We start from the raw sequence: 13,256 nt of genomic DNA, 5'->3' as shown, positions 1-13,256 counted from the left end.
CACAGAACCTTTCATTTACCCCAAAACCGAAAGCCACGAAAAACACCACGGACATCACATCACTCAAGCACCATCCTTAACCAACTCCTCAATCTCCTCCCGATGCATCCCAAACAAATACAAAATTTCGACCAGCGAAGTCCCATTCAGCCTCGCCGGCGCCTCAAGCTGCACCTTACTCTTTGCCCTCCACGCAATACCCAACCCCGCCTCGTTCAGCATGAGCAGGTCATTCGCGCCATCGCCAATAGCCAAAGTCTGCTTGATGGCAATGCCATTTTCCTCCGCGAGGGTGCGGAGTAAGTTGCGTTTTCGCACAGCGTCGATGATCGGATGTTCGGGCACGAGGTTGCCGGTGAGTGTTTGTGTTTTAGGGTCGATTTCGAGCTGATGTGCGATACGGAGCGCTGTCAGTTAGGTTTTGCGGGCTTTGCTCGGGAGAGATATTTATTTTGGGGGAAGGGTTAGAGGTTGAGGACTCACGTGGTTAGCGAAGGCGTAGTCCAACCCCAGTTCACCGGCCAGCCAGTCTGCGAGGGGTTGGAAGCCGCCACTGAGGACTGCTAGTTTTAATCCGAGGGTTTTCAGGCCGCGGCAGAGTTCGCGGGCACCAGGGGCGATGGTGATGATTGGCTTGAGCTTTTCGAAGACGTCTGCGGGCACGCCCTTGAGTAGTCTCACACGGGCTTTTAGGGATTCAGCGAAGTCGAGTTGCCCGCTCATAGCACGAGCGGTTATATCCTTGCAATATATCTTTGTGAGTTTTTTTTTTTTTTTTTTTTTTTTTTTTTTTTTTTTTTGGGTATGTGGTAAAGATAGGAAATCGTTAAACTTTGCATGTGGAGGGATAACGTACAGAAACCTCCTTCTCCGCACCGATGAAGCGGGCAATTTCATCAATAACCTCCTGCTGTATCAAGGTGCTATCCATATCAAAAACGGCCAGTCGCTTGTGCCTCCTGAACACGCTCTCCCTTTGGATGATGACTTCCACATTCCACTCCCGCTCAAAACGCCATATGTTCTCATGCTTCTGCATGTCCTTGAAGGAGAGATACTCTTCTTTCGGAGGTGGGCAGATGGTCACCTCCACCACCCGTGGCCGGCCCTCTTTATCCAAACAGCGGTGCGAGGTCCTCATGCGCTGGTAAGGAGTGGGCAGCTCCTCCATAATCTGTAGGAAATTTGTGAGGCATAGCTGTGACACGTATTGGCCGTATAGGCGGTCTAGTGGCTCTGGTCCCGGGGCGGAGGCGGGCGCAGGGGCGGGGGGTTCTCGGGGCAGCTGTTGGACGTCGAAGGTTGGAGCGGAAGCTCGCACCGCGGTAGGGGCGCGGCGTCTGCCTGTAGGCTTGGGCTGCGATGAGATGCGGTGCAGATGAGGGTGAATTGTTGGATCGGATGCCTTGTAGAAAATCGTAGCGACCAATTTGGGGGCGTTTGCCGGCAGGGAGATGGACGACTCGTTGAAGATCGAGTGCACGATACCACTTTCCTTCACGTGGGGGTGAGCCAGGGCGGGGCCACTATGGAGCGTCAGGGGCGGAAAGAGTGATTCATCGGCAATAGATGTGGATGGCTTGTACTGCTGGTGGTCTTGTATGAACGATCCCCCTGACAGAGAGCTGTGCCGCAGTACCGGCCGTCCCCCACGGATAGGAAAGATGGCGTCAGACATGGGGAGAGCGGGGGAACCGCACGTCGTTTCGATGCCTGCCTAGCACGGTCAGCAGCCAACTGATCTATGCACAGATAGCCTTATGACGCTGTCCAGCAATTCGCCGTCACTACACTACTGCTCACAGCTGCAGCAGCAGCAGCAGCAGCATTACGGCACGTTCTTTTTGATATGGCAATGAAGAGAGTGTGTTGTTGTTGTTGTTGGTGGTGGTCAGCCTGGAAGTTGGAACCGGTTAATCAATCAAAGATCAAACTCCAGTAAATTTTTTGTTGGCCCAGGAATGTCATGTGATGATATCTGGGTGAGTCAGCGACGGTCCTCCGTAACCAGTTGCTCTCTGCAGCGAATTAAAATCAGCCGTACGCAAACAAACCCATGGAAACCGACGGCAGCAACCTTCATCGATTCCATGAATTCGACCACATTAAGCCGCAAGTGGAGCTCGTGAAGATTTATAGCTGAGGAGTTGCTTGCTTCAGACAGAGAGAGAGAGAGAGAGAGAGAGAGACATTGATGTAAACTGTGACTCTTGCTACGGTGATTGTACTGGTCAGATAATAGAGCGCCACCACTGCTTACTGCTGCTGCTGCTTCGAGTTTCTCAGCCGAGCCCAGGAAAGTAACCAGTTAACTAATAGCTAATTGTTGAGCAGAGGGACATCCATGCACGTGATGCATTTCCCAACTGGGAACGTAGCCCTAATGCCAACGCTGGGTCTTGATGAGTCAGCTGGCGTTAATGAGTTAACTAACTATAGTTAGTTAGTTACAACCGGAGTTCTTGCTTAGTAACACTAATTCTCCGACTCCGAATGAATCACCGTATAACCAACCACCACCAGCCGTTGCTGCTGCTGCTGCTGCTGCGTTCAGTTATCATGGTTCTGATTCCGAGAGGATGTCGGACTTGCAGCTATTACCTCTCCATGGAAGAAATGAACATGATGCTGTTATTCTTCCCTCCATGATCGATAATCTTTGTCTTGACTTCCCACCTTGCAGTGCACGTTTTTTCACCGCCAGCTAATGCAGGCCAAAATTGCGTGATTTGCAGCGCCCATGAGCAAATCCGCCCTCCACCCCGCCAACCCCTGCGCTATTCTGGCTCTTCTGGTGTGTATTCTGGCTCTCCTGGTGTAGCCCGGTGTAGTCTGGTGTATTCCGATGTATTCTCTGTCTGCTCTGTTGTGCCCGGAGAAGGGAGGGGGGGGGAAAGGGGGGTTGATGCCACGGCAGATTTCTCTTTCCTTGCCTGGATGGCGCCAGACTTTCCAAGAGGATGCCTTTCCGCGGGAAGGGAAGGGACGGCAACCGTTCTGGCAGCCACCAGGCGGAGTGGGCAGAGACACCTGCCGTGTGCCGTGTGCCGTGTGCCGTATAGCCATGTGCCGTATCGCCATGGCCCAGAGCCCGCAGCCATGTCCCACAGGGGCACAGGATGAGTAAGGAGGAATGGAATGATGTGATCTGGCCCCGTTCTGGCCTGCCCTGTCTGACCCTCTGGTCGCGGCTGGTTCGTCCGGCAGTGGCTCTGACGGCAGAGGCCGGGGGGTGAGTGAAAGAACCCAGGGAGGTGGAGAGTGGGCAGTGGGCAGTGGGCAGCAGACATAGTGGACAGCGGGCAGTGGACAGCAGGCAGTTCGTGTGTGTTTGAGAACAGAAGAGAGAAGAGACTTTTCTTCTCCCTGGCTTCTTCTGTCTTCTTCCCACTCCTCTTTTATCTCTTTCCCTCTTCTCTTCTTTTTCTTCTTCTTCTTCTTCTTCTTCTCCTCTCCTTCTTCTTACTGTTACTCCCTGTGCATCTGCATCATCGACGCTTCTGATTTATAAGACACCGTCACTGCTGGCAGTCTACCAACTGTACCTTCTTCTCTATTTTGTCAACATTCGTCGCTGTGTCTCGTATGCACTCGTTCCCTATATCATTCCGTATACAGTGTATCCTCTTGTTTCAGACGTTGTTGTCACTATATAGACCGGATTCTTTCAATATCTGCTCGAGATAAGCATCAATTCGATATCTGTCGGAACAAAATCCGCTTCTCTGCTCCCATCCCCAAATGCCATCCACAATCCGTTCCAATTATCCCTCTGATACAGAGGCCATGGAGACCGAGTCTGGATATGTCAGTGGCAGCGCCAGCGACCACAGCATACCGGAGCTCATCTTCACCAAACCACATCTGAAATTCCTCAACAGACAGCTCCAATTCCTAGAACCGCAAGGTATGCCCGGATAGTACCAGTTTTTTTTTTCCAAATCCCACCACTCCCATGGTAAACTCACATCAACCCCCCTCCCCCAGACATCCTCCGATGGTGCATCACCACATTACCGGGCCTCTACCAGACCACCGGCTTCGGCCTAACCGGCCTAGCCACGCTCGACATGCTCTCCAAACTCCAGATCCCCCGTCCCCGACTCGTCGACCTCATCTTCCTCGACACCCTCCACCACTTCCCCGAGACCCTCTCCCTCCTCGACCGCATCCGCAAACACTACCCCTTAACAAGCATCCACATCTACAAGCCAGCCGACGCCTCCACCCCAGATGACTTCGCCGCCCACTACGGCCCAAACCTCTGGGAATCCAACGACCAGCTCTACGACTGGGTCGCCAAGGTGGAGCCTGCCCAGCGCGCCTACCGCGAGTTATCCGTGAGCGCCGTCCTTACCGGCCGACGACGCAGCCAGGGCGGGAAGCGCGGGGACCTGGATATCATCGAGCTCGACGAGGCGGGGCTCATCAAGATTAACCCGCTGGCAAACTGGTCCTTTGCGCAGGTCAAGGAGTACATTGCCAGCAACAACGTGCCATATAACGAGCTGCTTGACAGGGGGTATAAGAGCGTGGGCGACTGGCATTCCACGCAGCCCGTGAGGGAAACTGAGGATGAGAGGGCGGGGAGGTGGAAGGGCCAGCCGAAGACGGAGTGTGGGATTCATAACCCGCGGTCGAGGTATGCGCAGTTTTTGAGGGAGCAGGAGCTTAAGAGGCAGGCGGAGGCGCTTAGTCAGGCGCTTGAGGTGGGGAGTTGCTGAGGAAGGGTTTTTCTTCTTCTTCTTCTTCTTTTCTCTATTTATTTTTGCTCTCTCCTTGTCTGGTATCTGCACATATTTAAATCAACGGTATAGGTAGGCGAGTGTGGCGTTTATTTATCTTGGATGTTTTTATAGGTCTGCTTGTTTTCACAGATTGATCCCCATATTAACCTGTATCCAGACAAAAAAATTGAGCTTTGTATCTGGATGCAAACTATGCGAATTGGATGGACCACAGATATCTAAAATTCCCATCTTTGGGGCATTCTGTATGTATTCTGAACATGTTGCCTGCGTGAAACACTCCTGGTGTGACAGTTTGCTAAATACATAGCCTGGGGTCTGTAGTGGTGGGTTTATTGTGGATGTTTCTTAGCTATCTTGAGCCCATCGTAAGGAGCAAGGGAAGCGGGGGTCAGGGGGATGGATCCGTTTCCCCACACCACGAGTTGGGCACGCAGCATCGTCGAACGATGAACCCTTCGAGAAAGGCCACAGCAACTAAAATCACCCCGCTGCTGTCTACGATCTACACACATAAAACATCTACCTCGAATCTGCCTGGAAATCCCAGAAAAGAAAATCCCTCCCCAAACGACTGAGTCCGGGCCGTTGCCATTGGCTGGCGGGCCGATTTTGTGCAGGCCCCAGAGACTCCAGAGGCGTTGTTGGAGAATTAGACACCCCGTTTGCACAGAGCCCACGTCGGGCTCGATGTCGATGTTCCCACTCAGTCGATGAGCTGTGGCCGGTCGGGGAAGGAAAGCACGTGTATCAGCCCATGGAGCATTTCAGATTACTTTGGCTGGAGTTAACCTATATGATTAGGCACGGGCAGCAAAAAGCGCTGGGTGCTCTACGCAAAATTGGGACAGGCTTGCGCGTACAGCAGTGGATATGTTTCACCGAATACTTGCCAACCCGCGACCGCTTGCCCGGCGGGATAGATGGAATAGAATAGAATATAGAATAGACCAGAAGAGAAAACAGGACACCTGCCTACCGTTCAGCGGTCGGCCGGCCACAATTAAGAATATGGCCTTGGGGAGATTCCTTCCTGGGACCCCCATGGCAGCAGAACGAGAACGCGTGTCCCACCCTCCCTCCGAACCTGGGATGGATAGGATCCTCAACCCAGCCCAGCCCAGCCCAGCCCAGCCCCATAGGATAGACACCTGCTCAAAACCTTGTAATCCCCCGGGAAACGGCTAATGGGCATGAACCTGAACACTGACATCTGATGCATGGTTTGGAGCGGGGAGGAGGAGTTCCTCAACAGGCCGAATCCTGTATCGGGACTGCGGGAAGCAAAGCATGAAAAGCATTTATCGTTTCCCATCTTGCAGGTGATCAGTCTCTGGAAGTGCAGAAGTTGCATGGATTGGAACCCTACAGGGCCTAGAGAGCATCCCTCCGCATGAAGCGGTATCAAAAAGCAAGCAACGACAAAAGCACGAGTGCTCGGTTCCAGGCGGAAACCGGGCTTTCCCCCACGGCAAACCCCAGGCTCGTAGCTTGTTCAGCCATAGCTGGCGCTTCGCAGGCGGCAGTGGTTCCATGGATAGCGACCACCTCGAAGGAAGCATCGGTGACACCAATAGAAGGAGGGGAAGGGGAAGGAAATCCAGAATTCAGGAGATCAAACGTCATTGACCAGCACGCACCGCATGACAGCTAGCTAGCTATCAGTTAACATAGTTGGTAAGTTAACTACCAACGGCTGGGTAAATGTGAATAGATGCCCGCTTCTGCATCATCTCTCCACAGGTGTCCCTGAGCCGACGTTGTGCCTGCCAGTCTCCATGGCACTGCTCGAGGTATATACATACACATACATATATATATATATATATATATATATACATACATAGAGACAGATGAGTAGTTGGTGTGGAACCAGGTTGCGTCGGGAACAACCTTTCTCCGGCGGAGAAGTTAACCAACAACCAGTTATACATCCCAGTCAACCAACCAACCAACCAGTTGATCAACCAACCAACCAACCACATGGTCAGTTGAGGAACCAACCTGGTCAGCTCCTCGGCTCAAACGGCGCAGTTGATCTCACGCTAGCAGTGCATTGGGCGGCCCGCGGGTATCACGCAATTCGACCACCAACTGACGGCGTTTGCAGCGAGAATGGCGAATCGAGCCTTGGAAATGCGCAGTTTAAACCAAGAACCAAAAATAATCGCTGACTCGGACACACCTGGGCTGTTTTCTCGGCTCTTAAATATATATTATATATATATATATATATTGTTTGTTATCAACGTAGCTAACTCACCCAACTAACTATTCCCAGGTATGTTGCTTCAGCACATGGCCCCTGTACCCAAGTGACTCAACTACGTGTGTCACCTACGCTGCCAGGATTATTCCAGGCAGTCTGTCTTGTGGCGAGGGTTCGCGCCGAGATTGACGACATGTGCCTGACACGCACTGCTGTTGCCCCCGCTAGACTGTGATGGAGACACAGGGTGGGATTGGGCGCGGGGCGGGGGGTTTTGGTTTGAAAGCAGAGGAGGGGGGGGGTGGGGGGGGGGTTTTGTTCGACCGATTTTTGGGTTCCCTCATTGGGCCATATATCGGATTGCCCAGGGATGATTTGGTTTGCTCAGCTCAACGGCGAAAGGCGTCACTTCTTGCAGGCATCGGCACGATCCAAAGTCTCTCTCTCTCTTTTTTTATGTGTTTTTAATTTAATACAACACACACACACACACATATATATATATGTATGTATATATATGTATATATATGTATATGTATATCCACTCCTTTTCCTTTCGATTCTCACTGACTATTAACATTAATAAATTCGCTGCTCCTCACCCAGCTTCAATTTCAATTCCACCTGACTCCAGTTCTCCTGTCGCGTCCTCTATTTCGAGTTCAATTGCTTCTTCTCTGCCTTCGTCTGCGGTTTCGTCGAGTCCTCCGACTGCTGCCAAAATAATAATAATAACAATAACAACATAATAACAATACATAAATAAAAGAAAGAAAAGAAAAGAAGAAGAAGAAGAAGAAGAAGAAGAAGAAGAAGAAGAAGAAAAACCCTCTCATGGCTAATAAACCTCATGGCGGTGTCCTCAAGGACCTGATTGCCAGAGATGCGCCGCGGCATGATGAATTGGAAGCTGAAGCGGAGACTCTGCCTGCCATCGTTCTCACTGAGAGACAGCTCTGCGACTTGGAATTGATCTTGAATGGTGGCTTCAGTCCTCTCGAAGGTATTTTTACCATCTATTTCGTCTGACAGAATCAAACTGGAAGTTGATATTTTTGAGAGCGTTGTCGGAGACTCCCTCCCACCGCTTATTTTGCGAAACATACCATACAGACACAATCTTTTTCATATGTTGTTGCGGTTGTACAGTTGCTTACAGACGCTTCTTTCCAACAGGTTTCATGAATGAAGAAGATTACAATGGGTACGATGCACAGAGAACTCCCCATCACATCATAGACACCTGCCGGTGTAAAGTGGCATGGCTAATATCGATTTTTCTTCCTTTCCGTCAGCGTTGTCGCAAATACCCGTCTCGCGGACGGAAACATTTTCAGCATTCCTATCACTCTCGATATTTCCATCAAGGAGATCCAGGATCTTGGGGTGAACCCCGGAGCCCGCATCACCCTCCGAGACTTCAGAGATGACCGCAATCTGGCTATCCTCACGGTGGATGACGTCTATAAACCAGACAAGTAGGTTGTTCATGTGACTCCGCCGCTGGAACCCATCCCCCCCCCCCCGGCCCGGACGATATCCAGAGAGAGCTGACAGTGGCTTTTTGCTACGAGCATATAGACAGAAGGAAGCAGAAGAGGTCTTTGGCGGGGACGAAGAGCATCCCGCGGTTAAATACCTCTTCACAAAGGTTCAAGAATTCTACGTTGGAGGAAAGGTTGAAGCTGTAAACAAGCTGAATCACTATGACTATGTCGCCCTGCGATGTGAGCACACTCCCCCGCCGCGACAAAGGATAATACCCCTGTGGACAAAGGCGCTAACATTCGATGTAGTCACACCCGCTGAGCTGCGATCCCATTTTGACAAGCTCGGGTGGTCGAAAGTTGTTGCATTCCAGACCAGGTTGGGCCCTCATTTTGTTCTCCATATCCTGGCTAGAGAACGGTTCAACTCACGCAGAAGAAAACAGAAATCCCATGCATCGAGCCCACCGCGAATTGACCGTTCGAGCTGCCCGTGCCCGCCAAGCGAACGTGCTAATTCACCCAGTCGTCGGCCTCACAAAACCCGGCGACATTGATCACTTCACCCGTGTTCGCGCCTATCAGGCTATTCTATCCAGGTACCCCAACGGAATGGCCGCTCTGGGTCTTCTCCCCCTTGCCATGCGAATGGGTGGTCCCCGCGAAGCGATCTGGCACGCCATCATCCGGAAGAACCACGGAGCCACGCACTTCATAGTCGGACGAGATCATGCAGGCCCAGGGAGGAATTCCAAGGGCGTCGAGTTCTACGGCCCATATGACGCCCAACACGCCGTTGAAAGGTACAAGGACGAGCTTGGAATCGAGGTCGTTGAGTTCCAGCAGGTGACCTACCTGCCAGATACAGACGAATACAGACCCATCGACGAAGTTCCCGAGCACACCAAGACGCTCGACATCAGCGGAACGGACCTGCGAAAGCGCCTGCGCACCGGCGCCAGCATCCCCGAATGGTTCTCCTACCCGGAAGTCGTCAAGGTGCTGCGCGAATCGAACCCGCCCCGATCAACGCAGGGTTTCACCATCTTCCTCACCGGCTACCAGAACAGCGGCAAGGACGCCATCGCACGTGCCCTGCAAGTGACTCTGAATCAGCAGGGCGGCCGCTCCGTCTCCCTGCTGCTAGGAGACACCGTGCGGCACGAGCTCTCCTTCGAGCTCGGCTTCTCCCGCGAAGACCGGCACAAGAACATCCAGCGCATCGCGTTCGTCGCCGCTGAGCTTACCAAGTCTGGTGCCGCCGTCATCGCCGCACCCATCGCGCCCCACGAGCACAGCAGACAGGTTGCCCGCGAGACCATTTCCTCTGTCGGAAGCTTCTTCCTCGTCCACGTCGCCACTTCGCTGGAGTACGCCGAGAAGACTGATAAGAGGGGCATTTACGCCAAGGCGAGGCGGGGAGAGATTAAGGGGTTCACGGGTGTGGATGACCCGTATGAGACGCCCAAGTCTGCGGATCTCACTGTCGATATTGAGAAGCAGACTGTGCGGGCTATCGTCCATGAGATCATTCTTCTGCTTGAGAGCCAGGGGTTCTTGGATCGGAGTTAGATGATTGCGATTGGTTTTTGTTGGGTGGGAATCATGGCCCAATGACGCAAGGCGCTTTTTGGGGTTTTTCCTAATCATTATTTTTATTCTAACTGCTTCCTTTGTCCTTGCAAGGGAACCTGCTTAACAACATATATAATGTGGGCGGTATAGAGATTTCTAGGATAGATATTTCGGGATTCCTTCCTCTCTATATCTTTTTCTTATGATAAATTTACTGGTTCTTTTCCTCAGATATGGCTAGATAGGCGAGACGCCCTAATGATTTAATACTTATTTCAACTTTCACTTTGTGCGTGTTGGAGTCGGCAATCCGATGAGAGTGTATGTAGGACTGCAACACCCTGTGCATTTCCTCCCCATCCCTCATAAAATACATCGTAGTAGGTTAAAGCTCGGCTCAGGCTGGAGGCCAAATGCAAACAAGACAAACACTCCGAGTCTCCAACTCCGCAATTTCATCCATCGAATCGAATCTTCCTCCTCTCTGCGACTCCGCAATTCGTTGCACCGCGGGGTACATATCATTGCGCCCAGTATGTTCCTCCCATATCTCCCCAGACGACGGATGCCACATCTCCTCCGGCCACTGCGGCCACCGGGATGCCCACCCCAACCCTCAAACCCCCGCTTCTTCACCATCAACAGCCCCAAGCTCCTCATCACCTCCCCAACGACCCGCCACAGACCCCAGCTGCCCTTCCTCCACTCCCCCGCTGCCGCCTGTCCCCTTCCCGCAGCCTCCAACCGTCTCCTAAATGCCGCCCTTCTCCGTCTGCACATCCCCCGCCTCATCAGCACAGAACGCAAAGCCTACTACCAGAAAATATACAAGGTCGTGAAGTTCGTCCTGAGCGTGTATCTAGCCATAATGCTCCTCTTCGTGATCCGCATGGGCTTTACACAGGAGAGCTACGAGCGGATATTCCCCACCCCGCCCGAATGGACGTTCTGGAGCCGCTGGAAATTGCGCACCGCGCGGGCCACACAGCACCCGGAGCTGTTCCATAAGCTTCAGACGAGCTGGGCGAGCGTGGGCAACCTGTACACGGAATTACTCGCGAGATTGGAGGATCCTGAGATCGACGGCAAGGGGCTGAAGGAGCAGGAGGAAGGCGGGTTGTTGATCGAGGGCGTCGGGAAGGCTGGGATTGACATTACGGGCATGAGTGAGGCGTGGACGACTGGATATTTCCAGGCGCTCATGGGGGCTGGGGGGGCGGCGGAGAAACTGGACGGGTGGATGGAGGATAAGCAGCAGCAGATGGTTGGGCCGGCGCAGTGTGTGCTTGGCCCGTCGAATGCGACGCCGCAGCTTCTCCCTGGAACGACCAAGATGTTGAAGGAGGAGGATTGTGTGCCGGCCTATCAGAGTCCTGAGGTGTTCTACATGAAGATTTTAACTACGAAGGGGTTTGGGACGCATCAGAAACTCGATGCAGCGCTGGCTTATGCGGATTGGCTGGATTTCAAGGGGCTGAAGAAGACGGCTGGAGATGTGTATGCGTGGGCGATGGATATCGCCACAGCGGGACTGCCTGGAGGCGTGGACCCGAAGCAGGTTGTTGATATACAGACTGGTGTTCTGAAAGAGCAAGGGAATCAATATGTGACGGATAACCTGTTACGGGCCTCCACGGCCTTGGGGGTCCACCAAGTGCGCCTTGGCAACTTATCCACAGCATTATCTGTCTTTGTATCAGTTCTGAGAGCTCGTAGGGCTCTTCCCGAAGCTCAGGCTCCGGTATCCAGTGCCACTGCCACCGCCACTGCCACCGAGCCAAGAATCCACCCTGCAGTATCCAAGGACGAGTCCCTGCTCACCAACCTCTCGAAATCCATCCTTTCCCTTCTCACACCCCCAGAATACCCTCTGCGGACACGGACCGGGAACGAACCTGCCACGCGCTCCCTCTCCACGGTCTGCGAAGACGCCGGCCTGATGGTGTACATCGGCGAGATCATATTCGCCTCCTCATCGCCAGAGCACGGCTTGGCATGGACGCGGGATGCTGTGGACCTGGCTGAAACCACCATTCTCCAGCTTAACGATGAAGATGGAGCAGAAGTGAATTCTAACTCCACTTCCTCCTCTAAATCTTCGGTCGCGGCGCAAAACAACAGCGGCAACAATAGCCTGTCCATAAACCATTCCGACGCGCATCAGCGTTGCCGTGACTGTGTCAAGGCCGGTCTGCAGAATTGGAAGCAGATGGTGCGGGTGTTGCTTGTTAAGGCGGAGAACGAGGAGTTGGAGAGTTTGGACAAGGCTGGTAAGGGTTCTTCGTGGTGGGCGGGTTGGGGCGGTGCTCGTAGGGTGAAGGAGAAGGAGATGACACGGAGGCGGTGGGAGGCTGAGGAGATGATTGTGAAGGATCGTGTGAATGAGTTGAGGTATATTTTGGGGAATCCGGGGTTTTCGGATTATGGGATGTCGGTGATTTTGGGGTGATTGGAATTTGGTGGAGAGGGGGTCTTATGTGTTTGTTAAATGTAATGTTGTATTTTGGCGGGGATTCTTGGATAGGCGTTTCATTCTTTATCCCCCCCTTCTCTTCTCAAATGGGCTTTCATCTGTCCTATTGCTCTTACGCTTATCAGAGTAAGGAGGGGGTGGAGAGCGCAATGTGGACATGATTTGGTACGTTCTCAGCATGTTACCTCGACTATCCTCCCCCGTCTGCCAGATACTTCTCTGTTCAGATACTTAATACTAACCTACCATTTTAGTTTAATGCAGGGAAGGCAGATATCTGACCTGAGCTTAACATGTAGTTATCCAAAAACCACAGGTAAAATTTACCGCACCGAGTTGTTAGGCTGCGTCGTTTACCTGAATAGCTGTTGCTGAACCACTATCTATCCTGAGTCATATACAGCTATATTCACTCACCACTTCAGCAATGTACTCAGTAACCTGATGACGTATGCACAATCTATCTTCCCCACGCGCTCATTAATTGCTTGGGTCGCTGCTGCGGCTTTCTGATCCTTATATTCCTGGCAAATAAGCCAACCAGTCGCCTACACCATTAAGAATGTTAAACAAGACTGGACAGTGAGCATGGGCCGACCCCGCCTTGGACTGGAACGAAACATGAGAATGATTGATGTGTTGGCGTCGTGGAATAATATTTTAATATCTTATTGAGAAGAAGAAAGGGGGGGGAAAAAAATAAAGAAAAAAAAAGGAAAAAAAAAGAAAAATATTATCATATCCATCAAGATCTATTACATTTG

At 52.2% G+C, this 13,256-nt stretch overlaps 7 protein-coding genes across 7 annotated transcripts; 4 read left to right on the top strand and 3 right to left on the bottom strand.

Moving 5' to 3' along the window:
* Nucleotides 1-63: 63 nt before the first annotated feature.
* On the bottom strand, nt 64-1,678 carry PAAG_05934 (phosphoserine phosphatase; the record flags this gene model as incomplete). Its single annotated transcript, XM_002792100.1, has 3 exons — nt 64-387; nt 484-741; nt 857-1,678. The coding sequence occupies 3 exons, from the start codon at nt 1,676-1,678 to the stop codon at nt 64-66; spliced, it is 1,404 nt and encodes a 467-aa protein (XP_002792146.1).
* Nucleotides 1,679-2,777: 1,099 nt separating this feature from the next.
* PAAG_05933 (hypothetical protein) lies at nt 2,778-3,290 on the bottom strand (the record flags this gene model as incomplete). The annotated part of the gene is made up of 1 exon (XM_002792099.2): nt 2,778-3,290. The coding sequence occupies one exon, from the start codon at nt 3,288-3,290 to the stop codon at nt 2,778-2,780; it is 513 nt and encodes a 170-aa protein (XP_002792145.1).
* A 451-nt stretch (nt 3,291-3,741) lies between these two features.
* PAAG_05932 (phosphoadenosine phosphosulfate reductase) lies at nt 3,742-4,724 on the top strand (the record flags this gene model as incomplete). The annotated part of the gene is made up of 2 exons (XM_002792098.2): nt 3,742-3,907; nt 3,988-4,724. The coding sequence occupies 2 exons, from the start codon at nt 3,742-3,744 to the stop codon at nt 4,722-4,724; spliced, it is 903 nt and encodes a 300-aa protein (XP_002792144.1).
* A 415-nt stretch (nt 4,725-5,139) lies between these two features.
* On the bottom strand, nt 5,140-6,374 carry PAAG_05931 (hypothetical protein; the record flags this gene model as incomplete). The annotated part of the gene is made up of 6 exons (XM_002792097.1): nt 5,140-5,253; nt 5,321-5,466; nt 5,612-5,723; nt 5,789-5,932; nt 5,960-6,022; nt 6,180-6,374. 6 exons carry the CDS (start codon nt 6,372-6,374, stop codon nt 5,140-5,142), a joined length of 774 nt encoding a protein of 257 aa, XP_002792143.1.
* Nucleotides 6,375-6,526: 152 nt separating this feature from the next.
* Nucleotides 6,527-6,922, top strand: PAAG_05930 (hypothetical protein; the record flags this gene model as incomplete). Its single annotated transcript, XM_015845729.1, has 2 exons — nt 6,527-6,541; nt 6,596-6,922. 2 exons carry the CDS (start codon nt 6,527-6,529, stop codon nt 6,920-6,922), a joined length of 342 nt encoding a protein of 113 aa, XP_015699955.1.
* Nucleotides 6,923-7,791: 869 nt separating this feature from the next.
* On the top strand, nt 7,792-10,016 carry PAAG_05929 (sulfate adenylyltransferase; the record flags this gene model as incomplete). Its single annotated transcript, XM_002792095.2, has 6 exons — nt 7,792-7,960; nt 8,134-8,161; nt 8,253-8,435; nt 8,539-8,684; nt 8,754-8,823; nt 8,891-10,016. The coding sequence occupies 6 exons, from the start codon at nt 7,792-7,794 to the stop codon at nt 10,014-10,016; spliced, it is 1,722 nt and encodes a 573-aa protein (XP_002792141.1).
* Nucleotides 10,017-10,554: 538 nt separating this feature from the next.
* On the top strand, nt 10,555-12,468 carry PAAG_05928 (hypothetical protein; the record flags this gene model as incomplete). The annotated part of the gene is made up of 1 exon (XM_002792094.1): nt 10,555-12,468. One exon carries the CDS (start codon nt 10,555-10,557, stop codon nt 12,466-12,468), a length of 1,914 nt encoding a protein of 637 aa, XP_002792140.1.
* Nucleotides 12,469-13,256: the final 788 nt, after the last annotated feature.

Source organism: Paracoccidioides lutzii, assembly GCF_000150705.2.
Source record: "Paracoccidioides lutzii Pb01 unplaced genomic scaffold supercont2.16, whole genome shotgun sequence".
NCBI lineage: Eukaryota > Fungi > Ascomycota > Eurotiomycetes > Onygenales > Ajellomycetaceae > Paracoccidioides > Paracoccidioides lutzii.
Note: the sequence above shows the minus strand (reverse complement) of the source record. Positions and strands in the feature narration are given on the sequence as shown.